This window comes from Acanthisitta chloris, unplaced genomic scaffold (genome assembly GCF_000695815.1).
Source record: "Acanthisitta chloris isolate BGI_N310 unplaced genomic scaffold, ASM69581v1 scaffold3666, whole genome shotgun sequence".
NCBI lineage: Eukaryota > Metazoa > Chordata > Aves > Passeriformes > Acanthisittidae > Acanthisitta > Acanthisitta chloris.
Window position 1 is genome coordinate 93,215 of NW_008676343.1, and position 26,922 is coordinate 120,136.

General features: G+C 38.5%; 1 protein-coding gene across 1 annotated transcript in view; it reads left to right on the plus strand.

Annotated features, from left to right (window-relative positions):
- ADCY8 (adenylate cyclase 8 (brain)) overlaps nucleotides 1-25,984 on the plus strand; it is a gene marked incomplete at its 5' end in the record, with an annotated part of 92,568 nt that extends 66,584 nt beyond the window's left edge. Inside the window, 8 exons of the mRNA XM_009076088.1 lie at nucleotides 2,235-2,324; nucleotides 3,683-3,855; nucleotides 6,689-6,770; nucleotides 12,334-12,492; nucleotides 15,883-16,029; nucleotides 21,533-21,625; nucleotides 23,831-23,945; nucleotides 25,413-25,984. Coding sequence (XP_009074336.1) covers nucleotides 2,235-2,324; nucleotides 3,683-3,855; nucleotides 6,689-6,770; nucleotides 12,334-12,492; nucleotides 15,883-16,029; nucleotides 21,533-21,625; nucleotides 23,831-23,945; nucleotides 25,413-25,900 — 1,347 coding nt within the window. The remainder of the gene's footprint in view (nucleotides 1-2,234; nucleotides 2,325-3,682; nucleotides 3,856-6,688; nucleotides 6,771-12,333; nucleotides 12,493-15,882; nucleotides 16,030-21,532; nucleotides 21,626-23,830; nucleotides 23,946-25,412) is intronic.
- Nucleotides 25,985-26,922: the final 938 nt, after the last annotated feature.

A 26,922-nucleotide genomic window follows, 5' to 3' on the forward strand; every position in this document is an offset into this window, starting at 1 on the left:
GTTATGGGCATAGCAGTACTTTTTCAGCTGAACTTTATTCTTTGTAAATATTCAATTCCTTCTAAATGAGACCAGGAAAGCATTTAGTGGCAGTAATACAATAGCAACAACACAATGTCAATAATAATTATCCTGTAATAATTAACAACGATTATATCATTGGAGTAAGTATGCTGAGGTCTGATACTTCAAGGTCTTGCCTTGCCTTTTGGTAGCAGACATGAGATTTGATTATGTTCTAGTGCTGTCATTCTTCCACGAATGAATTCAGGTGGCCAATATGGGCTCAGTAGCTGTCTGGGTTCTTCAGTGACACCACACAGTCACTGTTCAGAGAGTTAGCCAGAGGAAGAAGAATGGAGCCTCTGATTTCTAACCTTACAGAGAAAATAGGAATACAGTAAATAACAGAAAGTTCAGTTGGACTGAAATCTTCCTAAAGACAAGGACAGTCATACATTACAGTATAGATCACCAAGGAGTGTTGTAGAATTTAGAGGTTTTAAAATCTTGTTTGATAAATGTCTTTCAGCAAAGATTTTGCTAGAACTAATCTTTCTCTTGAAACAAGGTAATCTCTGGCAGACTATCCATGCCCAATATACTGCAGATATGTGATAATGACATATTCCCCTGACTTGCTGTGGATTATTTTTTAAGATTGTGGCCACTGCAGTCTTCTGAGATATCTAATCCAAAAACATTCAAAAGAAAAATAATACTTTTTACTGTCATACCAGTGGATTTCTATAAAGCAGTAAACAGTTATGTTTATTGTCATTTATTTAGATTAACAATTACTTGAGTCACTGAGTCCTGACCTCTACAGGAAATCACAACATTCATATAACCTCATTATTTTATATGTCAAAATTCTTCCATAATAACAGTTTGTTCGGGAGGGACCTGCATGCATTTAAGAAGAGGTAATGCATCGCAGCATTACAACTGTATGAGTCCACTGAGTTCAAATGCACCCAGGTGGAGGGGTCAAATACTCAGATGCTTTCTAACAAGAACCATAAAGCTTTGGTTTCACAAGGGGCAAATAAGTCTTGTGATTCTTTACATCAAGTGCATTCATATTGTTATAAAATTAGAATAATGTTTCTGATCCTGAAAGGTTTTTTTAAAAAAACCACCTGAAGTGGTTCTTATGACACTCTGCCCTGCAGAGAGGTGCTGTACACCTCATAAACTTTCAGAAGGTGCCATTAACTATCTGGTGTCACGGAGGATTGCACAGCCAGCCTAGGTAATATTGCTGCATTGCAGAGATACCTGAATTGCTGCAAGAGCAAACAAGAGAGTTCCAAGTGCAAAATTAATTAGAATTTAATTATAAGAAATTGGGTCTCATTCAACAAATTCTTTAACTCTGTTGGAAAGAAGGACCAGTGAACTAGCTTGTACATTCCACGTTGATGAAATGTCCTAGTATAAACACCCAGATTATATTAATATATGTAACAGGGGACTCCATCTGCTTCAACTGTCAAAATATCCAAAAATTAATGATTTTTTTCCTATGTTATAAGACTGTAATACATTGCAACTACACATTGCTGTTTTGTTTATACCTAATACACTTGGTTGGAAATACTGTTAAAATGAATGCAGGTCATAAAGCAAAGGTTAGTATTACATTATCAATACCATTGAATCATGAATGGATTTTCATTCCCTTCCATTCTAAGCATCACAGCTGCTCTTCTGGGACCATATTATGTTTTGGTACAAGCAATTTTGCACAGTGCCATGGAAATAAAGGATAGATGTCCTACATCTGGGAAGATAACACTATCCATAGCAACGTAGCAGATGAAAACTACTTGCAGAAAAGGGCACACATGCAATGTGATTTTATGCTCCCAATTAAATACTTTTCTCTATAATTTATAGCAAAGTCTAAGCATTTTGAGAGGGTAATTCTGAGGAGTCAAACATCAGTCCTTTGGAACTCCCAGAAGAGCTCATCATTCTCATTTGGCAAGAAGAGAGCATACCCTGACTATTCAGATGCTGAATGTCTGTAGCATAAATAGCTCCTCCCTTTCTAGTTCATCTCCACAGTATGTCCTCTTACTGTCCATTCAGTCAGTCCCTGGGGCCAGATAGGGAGCTGGCATGGAGAGCAGCAGGTCAGGCAGTTCCATCCCTGAACCCAATCAGCCACACAAGCAATTAGTCACCAGTGCCCAACAGAGCCCTGATGTCGTTTTATTTCTTCACAGCTGTGGTGTGATTTTGACAAACCAGTAGTCCTGAAGAACCAGACGTTCAATTCATCTGCATCTTTTACTGACATCTGTTCCTGTCCTGAGGTATTTCTGAGAGTAGTTTTGAATCTGAAGCATGGATCCACAAAGGTTATATGGCAACTACTAGCTGGAAGTGATGACCTGTGTACTGGTGGTGGGGTCAGGGGCCTCAACACTGAAGATGAACATTTCCATCTATCCATATGCTGATAGAAAAAGCAGAGGCTGGTTATAGAAGGAATTAATCTTATGGTCCAATGGGGCATTACAACCAACATTCAACCTTTGAACTTCATATAGAGCCTTTATAATGGAAACACATGTAGCAATGATTCAATGAACCTAGTGCAATAAAACACACTACTTAAATTGTATGAATATAATGGAGAGCAAAACTTCTTACATGGCAAAACCAGCAGAGTGCTATGATTGCTTTAAGTTTGCTTCTGGAGAAAAGAAATAGAAAACCTCTCTAAAATGAGCAAGCAGACAACAAAATCAATAGGTTGGTCATGTGTAGATAAAAGAACTATGTTGCTTAGAAAGTCATATGGTGGTGTCATGATACTGCAAGCAGTATGCTGCAAACAGCAGGGATGCAGGCTTCCCCACAGAGCAAGTGTACTACAGAGAAACTCTACTCAGAAAAATGAACACTATCTCTCCTAAAGCTGTGTGATAGGAATTAATTTAAACTACATTTGGACTGTGGGTGTTGATGTTGCTATTTTAAATCTGAACAGCTCATGACCATGATTGTCTCTGTCTATCCAGTATCAGGTGCATGGATTGCATTTGGTAGATGACTAATCATTGAGGAAAATCAGGCAATAAAGAGATTAGAAAATGAGACATGAATAAAACTTCTAGGCATCACGTTTTAAGAGAGTAATGGAACCAAGCTAGACCTGCAATATTAAAAAAAAAAATAGAAAAAAGTGCCCAAACCTGTGGCTTTATCCTCTATTCAAGTAGCATGGGAAAAGAATTAAAGTAAGAATATGATTCTCTCATTCTGATTAATGTGGATCTTGTGGAAGCTCAGAATCCAAAGGAATATAAATTGGTTTCTTCTCAGTTTACTTTTCATTAGCAAACTACTGCATGCAGCATTTCTCCCTTTGCTCTTTTAATTATCCAGGATGCTGTTTCCCTTATAATGCAATGAAAATGCCATAAAGGCACAGAAAAGGATTTCTGCTAACATGAAGGTTCCATACAAAATGGTGAATTTGTGATTTCTCATTCTATTTTACCAAAACCCTTATTTTCAAAGTGTCCTAGACCCTAAGAGGACTTAGCTGAGCCCTGGAATCCAAAGCAATTTTTCTATACTTAGCACTTGATTATTTACATAGATACTTATGGAGTTTATATATAGTCTTGATCAGTGAAAGTAACCAGTGCTGTTTTCTGTTCAGTATTTTGTCTTCACTGGTGTGCTGGCAATGGTGACTTGTGCAGTCTTTCTTCGCCTCAACTCTGTCCTGAAGCTGGCAGTACTTCTCATCATGATTGCAATCTATTCTTTGCTGACTGAGACCATTTATGCTTCCCTTTTTCTGCAATATGACAACTTCAACCACAACGGAGAGTAAGTGTTTACAGCTTCCTTTAGCAACTGCTTTTCCTTAAGGTCAAATCTTTCCAGATTATGTGTGTATTGGATAGTACCATAGTTCAGTATGGAGTGATGGTTGCAAGATGCAATGACTAATTCAAAATTATTTAGAATGTAATTCTTTCTGAAGCCTTTTGATTAAAATGTTCATTTGATGAGGACATTTAAATATGGAGCAGGGTTGTCTTTTATGTCTCCTATAGTCTATTCATGTTGATAAAAAATACACATGGTTGCTTCTATTCTTGAAAGCTGCAGAAATACTGATCAAAACTATCACCTCAATTTGAGAAAACTGGAGTGAACAACTGATTTTTTATGGGGAGGGTTTTAAATGAAAAAAATCCAAACTATAATATGCAGTTCTGAAAGATAAAAGGAACACAGGAATGTTTTGTAGGAGAGTAAAGGACAGACTCCTCATCACGGGCTTCCTTCACAGCAAGAGAAATTGAAGAGTACAGAAGAGCCACAATAATTTGCAGAGTCAGAGGTGCAATAAGTGTTGCAATAACTGAATCTAGAGCAGCAGTGATTTAGCTCATTCAGAAAAACACTTATTCAGTCTTTGATACTTAACCAATTTTGGTATTGCAGTTGTTTGTGCTTGTAAGTGCATGTCAGACAAAGATCCTCAGAACAACAGGAAAGCATGGATTTGCAGAACAATTAGTTCTCATGACAGCCACATCTTTACACATAGTAAGGCTCACTTCTCTTTCCTTCTAGCTTCCTACGGTAGCAAGGTACTAAATATTTGGGGTGAGATTCCTTTTCTAATGCTAGTTATCCTCCTACAGCTGTATCACATATTCGCAGCAAACCCCAGCAAATATGACAAATGGCAGTAAGCAATACTTTGGCTAAATAACTAGAAACCATAACTGTCACTAATCAGGCATGGCAAAGAAAGATTCTCTTTTGTGTGAAAATCTTGCAGAATTCAGAGTAGTCTCTATTCCCTGTGTCAATGAAAGTCTCTAATGACTTATCACAGAAGAGTAAGAAAGAGAGAGAAATATCTTCTGGAGCAGCCAACAGCCCAGGATATAGGGGAACCAGCTGAGATGCTCCACACTCAGGACAAGGATCTGAACTTCAGCTCTGACATTACAGAGCATGATTCAAGGCTGAAGGACCAGAAACCTTTTTTTTAGCTATACCAATCAGTTGAATAAAAGAGTTTTCAACTCCCTACGAAACTCATCTACCTATTGCAGCTATGGCTCCATCACCCCATTATGCAATAGCAGATGAGTTCATAACTAAGACCTTTAAGGCTGTTTCCTTCAGTGTACAAGGGGTCCTTTTGGAATGAATTCTTTTGGAGTTTGGATTTAAATTCCTACATATTTGCATATGACAAAGATGCTTTCTGCTTGTCTTTTGCTCTACACTGATAACTCATCCCATGGCAGCACAATTCCTCACAGTAAATTCTTCATTAGGCCCACAATGTCAGTTCAGTTATCTCTCTCACAAGACAGTTTCCTTTTGGTTTAGTCTCCATCAAGTCCTGCTCCTTCTTTCATTAATTTCTCTGTTGTATGAGTCCTCCTCTGACAAATATCATCTGATGCTTTTTCAAGAATACTATTGAAAATTGATTCAGTCTCTGAATTTTGCTTTGTTCTTAGACCTCAAGGTAGACTGAAGAGTATCCCAAAGTCTCTTTCAACTTCTGTTCGTCATTTACTCATCTAACGTTTTTCAAAATGTCAAGCTTTAAGCACCTATTAACCATTTCCTCATCTCATCTCCCTTCCACAAAATAATTGCCAAGTATCCACATTCAATTCACCTTCAAATTTAATTCTTTCTTCCTTTTATTTTACTATCAGGTTGGCCCAACCAGTTCCTCGACCTCTTCATTTATGTCTGTTTCCCTGGGAAACATGTTTTTTTTAAAAAAAAAAAAACCCTGACATACAGAGATGTTTTTTCATCTTTCCACATGACTGTAATATGTTTTTTTCATCTTTCCACATGACTGTAATTTCTCTTCATATTTGAAACCCCTGCTTTGGAACCCTTCCAATCCTTTTACCTTATTTTGTCACACTTTCTCCATGATACACACATAGCACCTCTGATTTTATACAGCAGATTCATACAGCCAAAACCTTCTTAGCTTACCTTCTTAGTGGATATTTGTCCCACTACTGTCTGCAAGGATTTCCTTGACTTACAGGCAGATTGCTACGCTGGGTTCTCATCTCTGTGCCTCAGTGAAACCAGTCCTAGCTCCTGTTTACCATTTTTTTTAATCCCGTTTTAATCCACACTTCCTTTCTGTCATCTTCTCCAAACCCTTCTCACAATATGGGGATGTTTAATTTCAGCACCTGCCTTGGGGTTCATCTTTTATCTCTAGGCTCATTCACTGGGCTTTTACTCTCACAACCTGGAATTTTCCCTGACCATGTCCAGCCTCAATGTTTCCCTACCAAGATCCCATGTCCTGCACTCCAGAGAGCCTATGGTGTTCATGGCTCTTTACCATGCTCTCAGAAAGAAGCTGACACACAGCTTAGGTATCACATCAGAAAGAGAAAGCTCATCACCTTCTGTGTACCTCCTGCAGGCTACAACTTAGTTATTTAAGATGTGTGTCTCCAAACTGTGAGAACTCCAATTACACTCCTGTTCTCGTGAGCAAATTACTGCGAAGTTATATTTTCAAATGCAGGGGATTTTTTCAAAGAGCAACAAAAAATACAACAGTGACTTATGAAATAAAACTTCTGAACAATTGCAATACTGACAAATCAATAACTGTATTTTATTTTGGATTATTTTTTTCCAGCACAGACTTCCTGGGTACAAAGGAGGCATCTTTACTACTGATGGCAATGTTCCTTTTAGCTGTATTTTATCATGGTCAACAGGTAATGCAAACATTTGTTTTAGCCATTCACTTTATCCCTTGCAGTTACAGAGTGTGGCAATAATTACTTTCAAAATACCAACTGTCTTTTTATCTACTTGAGCATATGACCTTTCACAATTTAATAAACAATATGCAGAATCTGGTTAAAGAAAGCCACATCTGACACTGCCTAGCATGCTTGAAGAACATGTGTAATATTACATTCAGCAGTACCCAAGTTATATTGCATTTTCTAATAGAAATTGAAGACACAAATGGGGTGCCATTTATCATAGGTGCATGTACAATTCTGGAGGCACCTGACAGCTTCAGTGCACTTGAGTAGGTATAAAACCAAAATGCAGAAAGAGAATAATATACAGTAAATAATAAAACTCACATGAAATAGCTTAGTGTGTTCATAAAGAAAAAACAACAGACTAGAGGAAATGTGGAAAATTTGGGTGAAGCACCAATTCTAACTTCTTTGTTTCTTGGACCACTTGCATGAATTCTTTCACTTGGTCCTAGATCATAACCAGCATTTAGGGGCCTAGGAGCTTTAGGATAGATATCCTTGAGGAGAAACTGGATAGTTTCGGAATCCATACACAGAGTGAATTATAAAAAATTTAGATTTGAAATAAAAAACGCATTGAGTAAAAGCCAGATAAAGCAGGGTGTTTTCACCACAGCCTTTCTGGCTCGGAAGCTTTGGGCTGCTGAATGTCAAACTTGGTGACTTGAGGCTATTTCTGTTTGCGTGAAGCAAATGGGACCACTGCATTAAAGCAAGCAGCCTGCACAGTTGCCTTTAGACATTGTCCAACTTGCGTAAAGATTTTCCCCTTGAGAGCATTAGGCTGATTAATACCAGCATTTCTCAATCCTTCTGGAGTGAGGCAGTAAGAGAGGAATGATGCTGTGATGAATTAGACAGTATTATACACTTTATTACAATAACTTTGTAAGTTGTGCTGGGACTTACGGTCTCCATTCCTTCCATAAGCAACCAAAAAGAAGGCAACACATAAATATTCTAGCAATTTCCCTCCTCTTTATCTTCTTTTTGAGGGAATGAGGAATGAGTGAGTAGGGGAAGCAAGGTATGAAAAGTGTTTTGTGCCCAGATTTATGTTTGATGCAAAACAGTGTACTGTGACTTATCTTTATCAAGACATAAAGTCTACTTAGGAAAAATATGAAAGAAATAAGTACTGAACATCCCAAATTTGTGGTTAGCCTTATAATATTCCAAATTATTCTGGCATATGCCAAGATACAAATCTCAGGCTTCGGAATCATCTAAAGCAAAAGTACTAAGAAAGAAAACACCAAAGAGCTTAGGGGGAGCAAGAATTAGGCAGAATCCAGGCAATTGCCTTCAGGATCACAGTTCTGATTGTAAATGTCTGTGTTCTACAAAAGCCTGATATATGGTGTTTAAGAGTATTTTCCAGCCCAGAGGCCTGTTAGCACAGTACAGTCTTTTTCCATTCTATTAATATTCCTTGTTTCATAAAACAGGATGGCTGCACACAAACTACCCTTGGAAATGGTCCCTGAGATGTAGTAACTCCAGCATGTCCTCCCAAATGATTCATAAGGCTGCATACAACAGCAGTATCCAGGAACATTTCCTTGTATTATTTAATTTCATGTTAGTGAGTTAACCTAAAGGCCTCTGTATAGTTGCCAACTAAACAATATATATAAAATTTTCATCCAGAACACATTAAAAAGAAATAAATCTCTTCAATAGTGTGTATTGAGGAGCACAGTAAGTCCCATAAAGCTCTCCTCCAGCACAGCTTTCCTTCTCACAACCTGCAAAGGTATTCTCAAGTAGAATAGCTTAAAACTTGCCTCATTCTAGGTGGATTTCCAGAAAAAAAAAGATTCTTCTTGTATGATTAAATTCATGGACCTTTAATTTCTGAATAACTAACTACTGTGCTTTATCCATTGTGATTTAAAGTTAACTTTTGCACCCAAAATCTAAAGTTAAATTCAAGAAAAAGTGCATGATACTTTCTAATTAGACCCAGAGCTCTCTTTAAATCTGATCTGGACTTCAGCCAATGAATCTCAAGGGTCTTTTGTGCTAAACCCATAATTAAAAGATTTTGTCTCACTGTTAGATGCCATCATAGACTAATTCCCTACTAGAAATTCAGTTTCATCTAGAAGCACATCTTTCTTAACATGAGTAACACATATTTTACAGCAGTGTTTCTGCAAACTTGAGAAAAAGCACATGAAAGAAGTGTTGTGGATAATTTTGAGGATAGACTTAACCTGTTGTAGAACGTGTTCATTTACTAGTCTACCTTTTTGATGAATTATAGTAGAACATTTCATATGAACATAAACTATACCTTGAAATCTTATATACAGTCTTCTCTACTAGAAATGCATCTCCAGTTAAAACACACAATGCAAGCAGTGTATTAGCCATGAGCAAAACCTTCTGCCATGGCTTTAGAAGGGAAGGTTTTAACAATTGGAAAGAAAGAATTAAACTACCCATAGCAGACTCAGCCCCTCCTCTCCCTCCACCCCAGTTAGACCTTAAAAAGGCCTTTTAAAACAGAGGGCAAAATCCTGTCTGTTTTCATTTAGATTGAAGGGTTGAGCATAGATCTTGTCTACATCAGCTTAGTGTTCTGGTGTAAGCAAGTGTTGATGGACTGGTTGGCTCATCCATTTCTGGAGCAATTTGGTATAAAGGAAGACTTGAACTTTTCCAGGGCAGGCACAGACAGCTCTGTACCTAATAACTGCTGGATGTCAAGGCTGTAGCTTAGTTCCATAGGTCCTTATGGGAAGGGCGGAAAGACTTACATCTCTACACTGCAATATATCTGAAACAAGAATGACCCTCTGAACCTTCTTCATGCTTGGGAAATGGGGGAGGAATGAGGAAATGTGAAGTGGAGATTGTTCCAAATGAAAAAAGAAAAGAGAGGAAGAGACATTCCTAATTCTGGTATTATGCTTCAGGTTTTTCATTATCCTTTCTGTATTCAGTCTGCACTGTAGTGAAGCAAGGATGTTTGCTTGTTTTATCTGGAGTTAAATTGGGTTTGGTCGTTCAAAGTGTCCCTTTGGGATGTAAATTCTCTTTTCTCATCCTCTAAGGAAGAATATACTGCCACTCAAATGCTGAGCCATACTTTATCCTTTTCTTGCATGCACCAATTGTCTGCAGAGTGGTTGGATTGTGCAGCATGTGTTAGGCTTTCTGTGTAATACATCTGTCTTCTTCACTCATTCCTAGAATTAAGGGTGTTTTATAGAACTACATATCAGGGCAGGAAAACCTGAACATTTCAAGATTTATGTTGCAGCCTTTTTGATTGGCAACCAATTCCTGTGCCCAGGAATATTTCTTTACACAGTCAAAAAATAAATGCAAAGCTCAGCCCTATAATTTTTTTAGTTTTCACAAATATCAGAACTTAGTAAAGCATCTTCTAAATATTTTCTATTTTCAAACCTCATATGTAGTGCTCCTTTTTCTCTGAGCTGACAGTGTCACCTCTGCAGTCCCCTGATGATGCAGGAAAAGTATTTTATGTTACAATGTGATCATAAATAACCAGAATGACGTTATCTAAAATGTAAAGATTAGCTGCTGCTATTCTGAGCTAGGCTTAGAGATGTGACATTTCCGTGCAGAGCAGCATAAAAAATCAGCTGTGAAAAACTATTACTACAGTTTTTTGCAAAGCTCTTATTGTAGTAGCATTAAATATCTTAAAGCATCAAAGAACTCAGAATCCACCAGCAGCTCCTGTTTGAAGTCAGTCTGTAAAATACCTTTAGAATTCCTTGCAAAATTATAGTCAATGCTCCCTTCTCATTTAGTTGGTAGAGATAAAAGCCAATTATGATGTGGTATTGGCTGTCTTCTAGCATGAAACGAAGGGGGAAGGAAACTGAAAAAGTTGGGAAAAAACTGTGTAAAAATACTTTTTCCTGTTGGTTATTTTGGTGCCATTGATTTATTAATGGTGACAAGATGGAAGATCAAAGTACCAGTAAAGAAGAGATTGTTTTAAAAGGTGTCAATAACCCTAAGAGAGCAAGTAAGTCAATGCTAGGCTGCATACAGGCTTTGGAAGTTTATATCAAGCCATGGTCACTTTTAGCTTTTAGAAAGGAAAGCCTCCTGGAGTACAGCCAAGCTATAAGCTCCCTTGCAAGGTGCTTTGCATTTTCTTCTGAAGAGTTTGCCATTCATCACTGCTGCTGACGAACAGTGTGACCAAGATGAGTCACTAAACAATGCCTGAACCCCTTCTTAGTCACTCCCACCCACTCCAGGCTTGTCCTTTATTTCCGTTTGGTACATGAATTATATCCCAAATAATTCCTTAATCCCAGCACCTTTAGGCAAACCATTTGATGTCACTCAAAATTATAAAATTCATCTGTTTTCTGTCATAATGTATTTCTCTGCTGGGTGTTGATTACTATCTCTGGATAAAGCATTTCAAACTGCAAAAATATATCTTCTCTTTCAGATTACTTATTATAGATATATTTCCATCATTTTCAATAAGGTTGTAGCTTAATAAGTCAGCCCTTGGGCATGCTACAGTACCTGTCTTAAAACTCTCCTTCAGTGTGATGCACCCAAAAGGTCTGGCAGTGTTGGTCCTGCCAATGAGCTGATACACATGGGCTTCTTAGACAAGCAACATGATGTTTTGATATGCTCCCTGCTTCAGCTACCAGACAATTGCCATTCATCTATATGTGAATATGCATATATACACATGCATAAGGTGTACTGTGCAGGAGTCTTCCTTTTGTTCTGCACACATCCAGCACTGAAAACCATTTAACTTCAGTTTGTGGCTGAGGGCATCAGGCACTGCCACTGTGCATGTACTGAACTGTGATTGCAGACTCTGGATCCACAATACAGCAGGGATAGAGTATTTGAGAGACTGACAAACAGCAAGTTTTCCACTAGTTTTTAGGAGACTTAAGTTGCAAATAACTGCATGCCCCAACAGTAGAACTATGCCACAGATTTGAAAGTCCTCTTTGGGTGTGTGTTGGGCTGTCATGTATAGTTTTGCTGAAAGATGCTCATGTCTCTGCCAGGTGTTTAGAATGTCTTATGAAAGGATTCCTCTGCCAAGTGTTATAATGACTCTTGTGTTCTTTTGTTAGGAAACCCATTTCATTTGAAAACATATATGAAAAAGGGAAACTATTTATTTCATATCAATATCAATATCTGCCAATACCTTATCTCCTTTCTGACTCTGTTATTTAGCTAATAAAGAATGTTTGAAAGGCAAATAATTTTGTGACATTTTCTATCCACTGACCATAGCAGTAATATGACAAATATTATTCTGCCCAAGATTCCTCTGAGACTCTCACTGTACATAAGGCAAAGAAATAATCTCTTTTTCTGGCAAGGGAATCAAATTCTTTCAAAGAGCTTCAGCAGCACTGAAGGCAGTTACATGGCAGGAGCAGCCTGCCAGGATGACAATACAGTCTCTACTCTTATCATGTCAGGATTTATTTTTGCCTCTCTTTTCTTTCTGGAACTACAGCTTGAATACACAGCAAGGCTGGATTTTCTGTGGCGTGTTCAAGCAAAAGAAGAAATAAATGAAATGAAGGAACTGAGGGAGCACAATGAAAACATGCTACGGAATATTTTACCCAGTCATGTTGCCCGTCACTTCCTGGAGAAGGATCGGGATAATGAAGTATGTATCAGTTTTACTTCTGATATTTTTGTCTAATTAGTAAAAGAAAAATCTGTTAGAAAATTATCAGAACTTAGTTCTTGGCAGGATTCATTACACAAATGCTGCCAATATTTTGTACCTGATCCACATTAGAAAAATAAATCATGTTTGTAAATAAAGGTTCTGGGACCACATCTGGACTGATGTTTCCATGTACAGACTCACTAGTAGATAACACATGGACCTACTAGACCAAGTCTAGCAGACAGTCCCAAAGACAATTAGGAAGTTGGGGCACATAACATATGAGGAGAAGCTGAGAGACTTGGAATCATTCAGCTTTAAGAGGAAAAGGCTGAAAGAGATCTCATTGTTGTCTTCAACTACCTGATGGGTGTTTATAGAGAAAACAGAGCCAAGCTCAACACTCAACTGAAAAAGGCCATGAAAGTCTTGACCTAATTGGCCCTGCTTTGAAAGCTAACTGTATTAGATGAAGTTTATAAAAATGTAGCATTCATTAAAAAAAGATATGTGAGCTTAGCACAATGTCTGTGCAATCTTATGATAGCCCAGTGTTGCAGGATTACTACAGCCCTACCAGTGATTATGGAGGGAATCTCTGCAACAGGCTGCAACAGACCTGAAGCTCTCAGACCTTCAGACACAAGAGAACATTTTTGCCATTTCATGTTGCCCCTGAATTGCCTCTTTGTGGCAGTTAACAAAACACCCATTTCAGAATCATAGTTTGTGGCTATGTTCCTAAAAAAGTGTATGCAGTACACAAAGGAAAGCATGGTGATGGAGTCACTGGATATTCCCAAGAGAAAGTTTGAAGAGGGATAAAAGAAAGTCCATAATGTGTTTCTGAGAGCAGCAGTATGTCACTCACTCCTTATCTGATATATGGCAAATACATATTATATTATCTGTCAGTAAAGGCTACTGTATGATGAAACTGGAATTTTCTCCCGTAATATTGGAATTATCTTTTATAATGAGGAAGTTACAAATGTTGCAAGATTCACATTTCTATTCATTGTGCAGCAAAAAGGAATCAAGGGTACAATTTTCTGATTGTACATTTTCAAAAAAGATGTAGTCAGACAAATTAGACTGCACAATGAGGAATCATTGTGTTCTGATTTCAAGTATCACCAAGGGAAGGGCGACATACTGAGAAACTACAAGAAAAGGCACTTTAGAAATCAACCTCTTGAGAAATTTTACACTCTGCGGGTATTAAACTGCCATAAAAACACTGCTCTGCACATGAGAAAATGTGTGTGTGAAAGCAACAAGATTAAAATGTTTCATTGCAAATGGAGCAGACCCCAATACCAAGCAAAAGTGTATTCTGGCATACCTGCATTATGGATTTTCAGGGAATAAGTTTCCTATCTTACACTTTCATTCACATACACTCACATGCATAATAATCTTCAGAAGCAAGCAGATACCCCATGGATCATTGCAGATGCTTCAGTAATTTGCCACTGAATTCAATTCCACCACCCCTGCTTTTTGTAAGGCAATTTCCAGAGTGACTATACTTGGGGATGATTTATGCATGAGCTGGCAGACTGTAACATCTACCAGATTTCAGTACAATCAATCCTGCAGTTCATGTCTGGCCATTAAGTTAATTTCTCTGCTCTCAAAAAATGAATTCCCAAATGTGTACTGTAGAATTTTCTCATGGATGTATTATTTCTGTCTTGGTGCTTCTTACCAAAAATAGAAAAACATAGCTGCTGAAGGCTCAGCCAGTTGTTTTTTATCTTCATGATCTAAGGAGAGAGTATGCCTGAATGTGTACATGCTTTTTCTAGCATATACTGTCAAATCTTCCATAAGCATCCACAAACTAATGTGTGTATTACTTTTATCTGCACCTACAAAAGGGAACAAGAGTGTTCTTAGAGTATGACTTCCATAACCCTGAAGATGTTCTTCAGTGAAAGCAAGTGTAAGGGCAGGAAGGGAATCAATTGTGTTTTCTCAATCAGACCTTCGGAGTGACTCTGGAAACTAGCAGAATTTTTCCACTTTTACTGTAGGACACATTGTTAAAGAGCCTAGATAAGTAGCAGCTTTAACAGCATAGCAAAGTGCAGGGCAGGGGTTCAGGATGTCTTCCTAGGGAGAAGCAGGATGAAGAAAGAAGCCTGAAGCATTCACATCAAGTGTATGGCAACCAGCAGTAAATCCTTTTACTTTTATCATGAGACCAAAGCACTAAAGTTTCTTAAAGCCTCTAATAAGAACATTGAGGTAAAACTACTTCAGGTCAGAATGACAAGAAAAGTACCAAAACAGAAATTATGGTATCCACCATTGGGTAAAGCTACGGAAGTTGAATCTAGGAGAAAAAAACCAAAGGAGAATGCATGCATATGGTGGTGGTATACTAGCCAAAAAAGGAGCATACCAGGAGTTGTGGGGGAGCTCTCTCTTTGGAATTTTAAAAGTTGAAATCAGTTTTGTTCCTAAAAATTAGTTCAGAAAAGAACTGACTGTATTTTCACATACGTAATGGCACAAACCCATCCATAAATAAATCTGTCATTCAGTACCAGAGTGAATTATATGAATAACGTAAGTGGGAGCTTATTCCAGGGCATCCTTTATCCTAATAGCCTCCTGTGACTGATCCCTTATAATCTTCTTTCTGTCCCCGGTAACTCTATTATCACCCTCACTTCTGTTTTTCCCTCCTTCCAAAATCTAATAGAAGGAACAACTCCTAGAGCCAGGCAACCCAAGAGCTCCATAGTCACCTTAGGAGAACCACAGTTTACCAGACAGCAAGGGCTCTCTGAAAACTTGTGAATAACTTGTAAAGAGCTGCAGTAGTGTGCAGTACAAATTATCCACCAGAAAATGGAACTGAGAGAATTTTTTACTAAGAGGTCATACTAGACATTTTTAATTGTCCCATATGATCCCTGTTAAGAAACAAATTTAGAAATACATTGTAAACTGCAAAAATTTATGACAGACAATAATAAAGAGCAAACATTAGATTCATTTTACTTGCCTTACAGTGTTCGATTCACTGGTGTTCATACTTGCAAATGAATCCTTCATTTCTTCAAGTCATTCCCCATATAAATCAAAAGGAATATTTCTATTACATTTTTTTCTGGTGTAGCCCATTGACCTGAGAAGCAGAAAGAACAGGTTCTCAAAGAAAGGGCAAACCCTGCATATAGTCTGCAATAAAAATGTGAGAGCTGTCAGCCTCCTCCTGTTGAACTTGACCAACACTTAATATACTAATGCCAGCATCAGATATTAAGGTATTATGCATGGAAAAAGGAAGAAAACTATTTTAATTGAAGTCAATTCCATTCTCTTCTCTATATTAACCTTTCAACTCATTTTTCTTCGTTGTTCTTCTAGGAATTATACTCTCAATCCTACGATGCTGTTGGTGTGATGTTTGCTTCTATTCCTGGATTTGCTGACTTCTATTCCCAGACTGAGATGAATAACCAAGGAGTAGAGTGTCTGCGCTTGCTGAATGAAATCATTGCAGACTTCGATGAGGTAATACCAGTACTAGAGAAAACTTGATAGAGCTTAAACAATGAGTTCCCAAATAGCAAATATGTCATCCTAAATTATCAAATTTATTATTTTACTTCCCATAGTTGTCTGATTTTTTCCCTCCAATTACAATTGTCTGGTTTGCTTTTTTGCCTTTTGTCTTGCCAAACGTTGGTCTGAATGACCTAGTGATATGGACACTGAAAGCAATACCCATAAATAAAAGTACAATCTGCTGCAGTCTATCTAGAGCTATAAAATTACTTAGTTCTGTAGAAGAAAGAAGTATGAAAATATTTGCAATAGTTCTGGAAAATAGTGGTCTAAATGTGAACAGATAAAGATGTTGTTTTGAAGGTGATGGTTAAATGGACTCAATGAATGTTAAAGGCAAAACAGTGTCAAGTTAAATGTGAAGCACAGAGCTCAGAAGCAAATGGTAAAGGTGGTGACATTAACTGAGGAGACTTGTCTGGTGAGGGACATTGTAGAGAAGCAAATCTGCTTGTTTTACTGGGGAATTCAGAGATGAAGGAATTTTTTTTTAAAATGGAAAGGACACAGAAAGGTAAAAGAATTTATTTAGGTATCCTGTCCAGTTAATTTCAGAAAAGGAACTAAGGAGGGGATAAGATGAACAGGAGAAGAAAACCCAGATCCCCAGTGTAGCTATTACTAAGTAGAAGCAAAGAAAACATGGAAAGTGAAAAGGAAGCCAGGAGCAATTTGCATACTTGGTGTTGCATACTCTCCTAAGTAAGGAAGGAAGACAGGTGTTATCATGTCCTGCAATGAGTCCAGGAGGAATTATGAAAGGAGACAAGGCATAGACAATGAAGAGCTTTGAAAAGAACTTCAAAACTTGGAAGGATAAAAAAAGGCATAGGGAAATTGAACCTATACACTGCAAGCAGTTTTCAGGAGTGGGTAGCCCTCCTGAGCTGCCCAAGTGGTAGAATTTGAACCATCTTGACTTATCAGAGAGACTGGATCTGTTTGCCAGACTGGAATGGTCCAGAGAGAAAAGGGGAGGGGAAAATGTGGTCTGTGACTTCCTCATCCTGGGTGCTTCCATAGGGAATGTTCATAGTGGTTGCTCATAAAACAGGACCAGGGTTAAGATTACCATACTCTGAGAGACAATAAAATTGAGAATTTATCTGTGTAATTGGTGAGATACTAAAACTACCAGCAAGAAATAGAGGAATTCACTGAGAATGGATCCCTGTGCATTTTAGCAGAGAACAAAACTACTCTCCCATGAGAACTCTGTCACCTGCTAAGCTCCTGCACTGCTCTCCCTATAGGCATAAATACCTGCTTCTTGCCTCTGAGGTGTTGTGCAGCTGTCAGCATGCTTCTTGATTAATAGTTTTGTTTTGCTTTCCGGGTCTGATTAAAATGATTACAGCTCAAACTTAAATTAATTCATAGCAATAGTCTTTGCATTAAGATATTTTGTCATGCACATGCATGTAATCTTCACAACAAAATTCCACTGCTACTGTGGTGATTATTGAAGACAAGGTTTTCATCAAAAGCCCTAACACAATATTACTTTCAGGCCCTTAACACCTGCTCTGTAATTAATAAAGGACCTAATTAGGGACTGTATTATGTCCCAAACATGTTTAGTTGAAGAATAGATATATTCTTGGTGCTGGTAATAAATGAAATTACGTGATCCCCTGTTGACTGCTAACCTACTTGCAGCATGGCCATGCCATTAGTTTATTCTGTCTAAGCAATCTGAAAGATGATATGCCAGACTGAACAACTGAAGGAAGTAATTCTACCCATGGAAAAGGAAAGAGAAGTCATTCTAGGTGCTGTGTTTCAGGGCTAGCAATGCTTGCATGTGACTATTGACTGACACTACCTGATGTCACTATTCAGATTTTTCATTATGTTCCTTGCCAAGACTGCCTGCTGCCTCAATACAGCCCCAGAAGCAAAATGCAGAAGTGCAGCTTGAGAGAAGAACAGATATGTTACCCATGGGAAACTTTGCTCCTCAGCATCATGTAAACAACTCTGTAGAGACACCCTAATGTAGGAATCTGAGCACAGGAGTGTAAGACTTGGACACCTGGTGCCATTTGACATATCCTAGGTGATTTGGGATGGGATTGTCAACTTCCATACTGCATTGTCAGAAAACTCATGTTGTTCTGGAGCAAGCCTTTGGAGGTTTTTTGAGGGAAGCATGCTCTAGAGGACACTTCTTTGTTTAGACAACTGAATTGAGTTCCTAAACTCAAATCAAATTCTACATTGTGGATCCCCTCTTTTCCTTACAGAGATAATAGTAGTAGGCATGATCTGTCCATAGGGCCAGGATGATGTTTCTGAATTTAAAATTACAAATTGACCTGGTTTGGAAAATCTGATAAGTGCACAAGACGGAAATTTGAGTTATTTCTTTCTTCTTTTTAGAGGGTTTTTCTTGTTACTGCAAAACAGTGAAGTTGCAGTCTGGATCTGTTATTTTATTTTCCTCGTAAAGGATCTATGTTACAGAGACAAAGCCAGTCAAACAAAGAGTAGTGGATGGTGAAACAGAATGTGCCACTGACAACTGCATGGGGGAGGCATCCACAGAGGAGTCAGGTTGTGACTGGGTCTTTCTTAGGGAGCTGGGGGAACCTGCCCAAAAGTCAGTCTTGTGGAGTAGGTGATTGGCTCTTCTCAAAACACAGCTTTCACTTGGGTTTTTTTAACTCATGGCTCACAAATTTGTTGATTTAGAAATTATCCAGGCTTCCTGTCAACTGAGGCAGAATGGGAGCGTTGATTTCTGAACTGACAAAAAGAAACAAACATGAACATTGCAAATATACCTTTATAATTACCCATTTTTATTTGCCTGTAGTTTTAAGACACATACAGGGCTAACATCCCATCCTTAGAGATGCTGGACCAAGAAATGGACATTGGAACTGTTCTCCTGAAATTATGAGTCTTGAAGGAATTTTTAATGTAATATTCTTTCTAGTCTTTTAAATCTATCATTTATGTATCTTAATGTTACAGCTGGGATTTGTGCTTTCTAGTTCATGGACTCCTTTTTTCTTGTATTTTCTTTATCCTGCAGTGATTTACATAGTGTGTATGCCAACAGACATTAATATATTATCTTGCCACAAGCAGAGGTTTCAGCAGAACATAGGATCCTGGCTTCATATTTCTTTGATTACTTTGCAGTTGTGTGCCACATCCTGGAATAATTTTTTTTGTACTATATGGTACCTGTTATCCCAGAGTCTGACCTCTGTATAACCTTGGCTGTGCATTAATTGCAGCATCAAGCCACTAGTTGCATTTCAGATACAAACCATGTATGAGTGTTTGAAAATGTTCCCTGCGCTATTGTGGTAAATTAGTAAGCCTATTTAAAATGTTGTAGCAAGTAGCAGCTGATTTAGAACTGAGTTGGAATGTCTTTCCCCAATATCAAAATCCATCATCATGTCATATTGTGAGGAAAGTAATTGGTAAACAGACCATTATCTGAAGAAGGCAAGAAGCTACCTAACAGGCAGGGTAAAACAGAGGAAAAAATAGACATTTGGAAACAGTAATTAACGAGGGGAAAAAAAAGATATCTTGAAGTAATTTCTTCTAAATTGCCTCACAGCCAATAGTATCTCTCTTTCTTAAAAAGAGTAATTTTAGATATTTATTATGTATTTTAAATTTCTGTGCTCTTTGGTGTTGCTTCCAGCAACCATCTGGAAATGAAAATATAGACTGTTTTCAACAAAGATCATTTTCTCCCCTTGCCCACACACCTGGTGCCCTCAGACTGCTCACAAGAGCAGAGATACAAGAAATTATTTTTTTCTTTAATAGAGCAGTTGGAAGAGCTGCCCTTGTAGGAGGGAAATGTACATAATGGGCTTTTCTGGCAGTTTGAAGAGAAATAAGAAGCAGGTCAAGTTTTTGGACTTTCCTGACTTGGACAGGAGCCATTAACCATATGGCTTTGTATTCCCTGCTCACAATGCTGTGCAGCCTCCCATTAGAGACAGATGGTGAGATATCTGCACACCAACAGCAGAGCTCCCGAGACCTCAGCACTCCTGCTGACGTACGCGGCGTTGGCTCAATGGCAGGGGACTTCATGTTAGGCATTTGGTATGTTTCTTCCTCTGAATGAAATAATCCTTCTAATTGACAGGAAATTCCAACTCACAAGATGGACAAAGAATTCACAAGAGTGTACAAAAAGAAAAGGGAGAGGAAATGTTTCATTAAATTTTTGCCTGACCACAGAAAGACTTTTATTCATTTAAATCCGAATTTTCCTTTGTGAATTGATGTTTTTCTTCCAGGACTGCTTAACAGTATTGATACCTAAATTTATTAGATACCATACTGCTTATCATAGAGTTTCCCATGGTGTTTTGGCATTAACATCAACAATAAGCATTTTAAAAGCCTGTGATGAGGTGATTAATATCCATATCCCACACTCTGTTGTCATTGACAGAGTCCATGTACTGAACTCTGCTTAGGTCTTCTGAGGAATATAAGGGTCTGGTTTCTATTTTATGGAAAGTCTTAAATTAAACCATAAATATGGACCTGGAATAGGGACCAAACTGTCACTCCCACTCCACTCAGTGCTTTAGTCACTGCACCAAATTTATCCTTCCTCTTCTAGATTCTCAATCTGACAAGATCTTAGTACCTACTTAACATCCATAGCTATCCTGAATAGATACAGGTGTTTACCACTTCCCATTAGTTCCCTGTATTCTTCTTTGGAGAATGGGAAAATGCAGAACAAATGTGTAGACTGAATGACCCAATGGACATATTGGTATCTGGTCTGACGGTAAGTACAGGGAAGCAGGGAATACAAGAGGACTGGATCTCTCATAGAAATTCTTTGGAGGCATCTACCTCTATCCATTAACTGTGCAAGATCATAGAACTATAGAATCATAGAATGGATAGGGTTGGAAGAGACCTTAAAGATCATCTAGTTCCAACACCCCTGCCATGGGCAGGGACACCTTCCACCAGACCAGATTGCTCAGAGTCCCATCCAGCCTGGCCTTGAATGCTGGGCTCACCACCTGAACTGTTGCTGTAGCAGCACTTAATTTGCAAACCTCCAAAAGAATTTTAAGAACATTTTTAAGTGATCAGGTTGTCTTCTATTCACACATACACACACACAGAGTTTTTCTTCACTAAATTTCAGTGATCGTACCTCGGGAAATGAAGGACTCAGCTGCAATTATGTTAGGCTGGAATATGCATGTTTTATATTATCCATTGTGGGATTTAGCAAACAGTACAATTTAGCTTGAATCCAACCTGTGAGCAGCTGATATTGCAGAGTCCCAGTTCAGTGTGCCCCAGAACCCAGAATAAACTGTGTGCTGTGACCAACTGGAAGATACCACAAGTGTAAAGATTCATTTTGACACCAGTAGAAGCATTTTGTATTAAGAATTACAGAAGTAACAGTATTGTTTTACATATGTGTTAGTTACTAGGTGAAGAAAGATTTCAAGATATTGAAAAAATTAAAACAATTGGAAGCACATACATGGCTGTGTCAGGATTATCACCTGAAAAACAGGTAAGAGAATAGTTTTCTTTAATAAGCAAAGCTTGTGATTAGTCTGACCATTCATTTTAAAGAATGCTGGTGCTTTCTTTATGTTGTTCATAATGATATGTTTGCTAAAATAAAATAGGCATTTGGGGCTTCTCGCAGACGACAGTTGCAGTTCTTGATGAATAGAAATGCCATCTTGTGCTTGGAACAAGAACCATATGGATTCTTTCCTCAAATTTAGGTTTATAAGAGAAAGAAATTTCCTTCAATCACACCAATGTGAATCTAGATCAGGTCTATCTATATCTTCAGGCATACTCTAAAGTCACTGCTGTAACTCAGACTGGAATCTGACTGACAACCTCCAATAATTGATGAAGGATCTATTAACTGACAGCATACTTGTGCAAGTGTAATGCTGCATTTATGCTTTTTTGTGATACAGCAAATTTACAGACAGTGTGGTACTATACATCAAAAAGAAAACAGACCAGCAGTTCAACTGAAGAACATGTAAACCAAGCTGAGGGAAAAATCATTCACAGGGGACACATGCACAGTCACAGCCATAAACCTCAAATAAGTCAGATGAGAGAAATCCATTCATAATTCCACCCAAGAATATGCCTGGAAACAGGGTGTCCAAAGCAGTTAGATGAGGTTCCAAAACACATCCTGCGAGAAGTCAGCTGTTGCTGAAATCTGTCTTTCTTGGCAACTGGTGCCTCTCCCCAGGGAAGGAAACCACGAAAGAGGTGTGCTGCCCCTGATCAGTCACAGAGTGAGAATCAGATCTGCCCACATTGATCACAACAAGCAGAAAAGAAGAAGCCAGATTAGCATGAGCTTTATAAACTAGAAAAACTCCAGTCTGTTTAGAATACATTATAAAACACATGGAGTGTAACTAGCTGAGCATCTCCCACCTACAGAGTAACAATTGATGATAGATAGAAATCCACAAAACTAGACATGGGATTTTTGTTTGTTCCAAGTCAAAAAACTTCTGTGTAGAGATGAGAAAAGAAGGAGTAAACATCAGGGAGTTAGCTGGTTATAGCTACATAGGTCCTAACCACTTCTTTTGTCTCTTGATGGGGTTAAAAATTCAAAGGGAAAAAAGCTTCACTGCTTTCCAAGACTGATTAACTCATCTCTTTTCTTGAACTGTAATAGCTTACTGGAATTTTAATGTATGTTTTAAATATACTTATCTTCATACATACATGTCTGTCACCTTGTCAGCATCTACGAGGTCTGGGCTGCTGAGGGAGCTTGGCATGCTGTGAATATAATGAGGTTGAGGACAAGGACTGAGCATGGTGTGAACAGAACAGGGTGAAGCCAGGATGATGCTCATGTTCAGCAGTATTAAACACTGAGGATGATGAAAACTGCAAACAGCTGGACTGCATAACCCAAGGAGAGACTTGCAATGCTTTGTACTATGAACTGGAAATGTCAAGAAAGAATTACCTTGTTTCAGAATAGATGAGATGGCATCATACCATCATTGGGCCAAACCCACAGCTGTTCCTTACTCCACTGCCTCCCTTGAGAGACCCTGCCCCATCATCAGCTCTCTTGTTCTGGAAAACTAAAGTTCACCATTAGTCCCTATCTGTATATCAACTGTCCTGTAGGAATGGAAAGGGGATGTAGGGGAAGGAGCAGGGAGTGACTTGACCACCCTAAACAAAGGCAATTAATGAGCTACAGAAGAGCCTTTTCTCTCTCCCTTAACCAGTCCCAGGTTTCCTGGCTTTCCCTGTTTTTCCTGTCACTATTCCATCCCTGAGACCACTGGAATTGGTGCTTTTCCTGAATGACAGTTACAAAAATGAAGAATTTCATCTTTCACTTGTTCCACTCTACTTCTTGCTTACATGGGTCATCCTTAGTTCTCACTAGTTTTTGCTCTACACTTTCTTTCTCAGCCTTAGATAGATTTCACAGGCCTTGTTAATTCTCAGGATTTCCTGTCAGACTGCTGACAGAAAGTTACTTTCTTTGATTCATGCTAAGTGTCTCTCTATCCAGGTATACAAATGTTGTAGCATAAATGGGAAGCATTACCATTAATTACATCATACCTGTCTTGGATCTAGTATGTTGAGGCTGTTCTTAGAGATTCCAAATTCAAACACTTGGCACTTGGTAGGGATAGGTGGCAGGTGGGCAAATGCAAGACTTTTCTGACATATTGGTCTATACCTTCTTCCTCAGCAATGTGAAGACAAATGGGGACATTTGTGTGCCCTGGCTGACTTCTCCATTGCTCTGAATGAAAGCATACAGGAGATCAACAAGCATTCATTTAACAACTTCGAACTCCGTATTGGTAAGTGTGGTTCAGACAATTAAAGTGGGGTTTTGTCTGCAAGGATCTGATTCTGTAAGTGCACTCCAGGAGAACTGCAAGGACTTGTACAATTTAGGAGACCAGATACTGTACCCTCTGTTTTCAAATTTACTTCATTCCAGGCAAAGTCAAAAATAAGAAATACTCCATTTGCAGAATATGGATCCTGACTTGGGGAGTGCAGGAGTTCTAAGTTTCAGTGAATTGTGTATGGGGAGCATAATTAAGCTGCTGTCTTTAGCAAGACTGGCCAACAGTCTATAGATATAACACAGAAAGTGAAGTGGGCAGCCCAGGCCTGACCCCAGGCTGGATGGACACATAGTCTCTAATTGGTCTCCCTGTCTAAGATTCTTCTTCAGTATAAAGGGATAAAAGTAGCTTCTCCTAAACCCTGTGAGTAATACTTCAGTTTTGCACCAAAATTGAATTCCCTTTCTGACCTGACTAGTGGCAGCAGCTCTGAATTGCTGTGATGGGGAACCTGTTATCCTGGATGGAATATCTGGGAGGGGTAGTGGGATGAGGCATGAAAAGATGGCCTGAATATAGGGCACATAGCAGGAATAAATCTGATAATTTCTCATGTTGACTGGATCACTGGCCAAAACCAAAAACCACCCAGAAAAAACATGTCCTTTACAGACAATTCTGCCATATAAAGGTTGAAGTATATTCATCAGTCACAGCATCACTATCTGATCTGCACTTTTTTCCCAACAGTTTTGAAGACAAAACTCTCCTGTTCCCAGAATTCTCAGGGAACAGGTATCCACTCTTAGTAAGTGTGGATCACTTGTAAAGACATCATAGAGCATGAATCCAACAGTATTTGGAAATATTTCTATCACAATTTTTTCTAAATCTTTTAAAAATATCAAAAAAACCCCAAAATTCTTTTCCCAATGATGTCTTACACTCTCACTAAATGTATTCCTAAATCACTGCTGTAGAAAAATAATAGTTATTGCTTGTCTTGAATTTATGCAATAATCTTACAAGATCCATTCTTTCAGAATACTTTAATATTTTCACTTCCTGGAATATAGGAATTTAATTTTTTGACTGTATGGGTCTAACAAGGTTGCCTTCCACAAGTGTAGATCCAGAAAGATCCTTCTAGGGAGATCTTTCCTTCTATGTAGGAATTAATTTGCAGGAATTTTGACAATAAGGTGCAGAATACAGATGATACATAAGTATTGTGATTCCATTGACATGGATGTCCTGTAAAATAACTTTGTGGATATCACTTTTCATGTTTTCTAGCTTTCCCAGCTCTTTTTTTCATAATTACTTTGTATATACTTCTTCCTTAAGCTTAGAGTTGTGTCTCTGAGCCAGTCTTCATCTGGTTCTTAAGTGCAAATATAGCTTTTAGCCTTTCTTGTATAACTGCTTATCTTCTCAATTACTGTTGTGGGTTTTTTTATTTTATTCTATTAGGGATTAGCCATGGCTCTGTTGTAGCAGGAGTTATCGGTGCTAAGAAACCCCAATACGACATCTGGGGCAAAACGGTGAATTTAGCAAGTCGAATGGACAGCACAGGTGTTAGTGACAGAATACAAGTGCCTGAAGAAACGTATCTGATCCTGAAGGACCGGGGATTTGCCTTCGACTACCGAGGAGAGATTTATGTCAAAGGTATCAGTGAACAGGAAGGAAAAATCAAAACGTATTTTCTTCTAGGAAGAGTTCAACCAAATCCTTTAATCTTACAACCAAGAAAACTGACTGGACAGTATTCATTAGCAGCTGTTGTATTAGGACTTGTACAGTCTCTTAACAGGCAAAAACAGAAACAAATCCTTAATGAGAACAATAACTCTGGAATCATAAAAGGACATTACAACCGGAGGACTTTGCTCACTCCCGGTGGATCTGAGGCAGCAGCCCAGGCAGAGGGGGCTGACAAAACTGAATTGCCATAATCAGCATTGTTTGTGTTCTTTTTTTTTGTATTTCTTTTATATATAAAAATAAATATACAAATAAAAAGGGTTTAATTTTTTTTAGAAGAAGTGTGATTTTTTTTTGGTGTGATATTTCAATGAGGTTCAAATTCCTACACTTTGACAAACGGTGCCAGCATCTCTACCCCCAGCTGTGACTAACCTCTGATTGTCCAGACACAGTAGCTGTGTCAGGTGCCTGCAGAAAGGAGCAAGAACAAAGACCTGACTGGAGGGGTTTAGAACATGAATTGTGTAAGGAGTTAACAATGGTGAAAGAAGGGAATAGTGTCCACACTTTTCAGATGAAAGCAAAGCAAAAGGAGACCGAGTAGGTTCTCCACACCTTTACTAGCTTCAAGTAGAGTTACACACATCTAAGCTACTTGTCTGGTCTCTGTAACAACCAGGGGAAATCTAGACAAAACAGCCAAAGGATTCTAAGGTGTGTTTTCTGTCCAGGTGTGAGGATCTCAGAGACATAAGAGATGGATCTTGTCCTAAACTCACTGATTCCATCGAGTCAACTAGCTGTGAACCCTTAAAATAGACTAAGGTGTCCTCCTCACAGGTGGATCACTGCACTGTAGACAGATAAATCGTGTGTTGGCTTCCACCCGATCTCTTGCACCCAAGCCAGGAGGCCAAGGCTCTCCTGTGGGCACTATGTCATGCCTGTCAGTCCTGTTTGGAGAGATCAAACACACTGTGACATGTGGACTGGCACAAGGCACCTATGAACAGAAGACAGAGTTACACCTTGAAAAACATGTCTGGAACCTACAGCTGAATCAATTGTCCAGTCAAGGAACTAACCAAATTCTCTGGAGTTACCTTCCATCACCAGTCTAAGCTCTCACCAAAGCAAGAGTTATCTGAGGCTGTAAAATGAGTACATGTTGAAGTATAGCAGGAGATAAAACTCACCACTAAGCTCCCACTCACCTCAAGAGCAGTAGAAGCCAAGACTGAGAATACCCTAAATTACTTGTGTACCACCA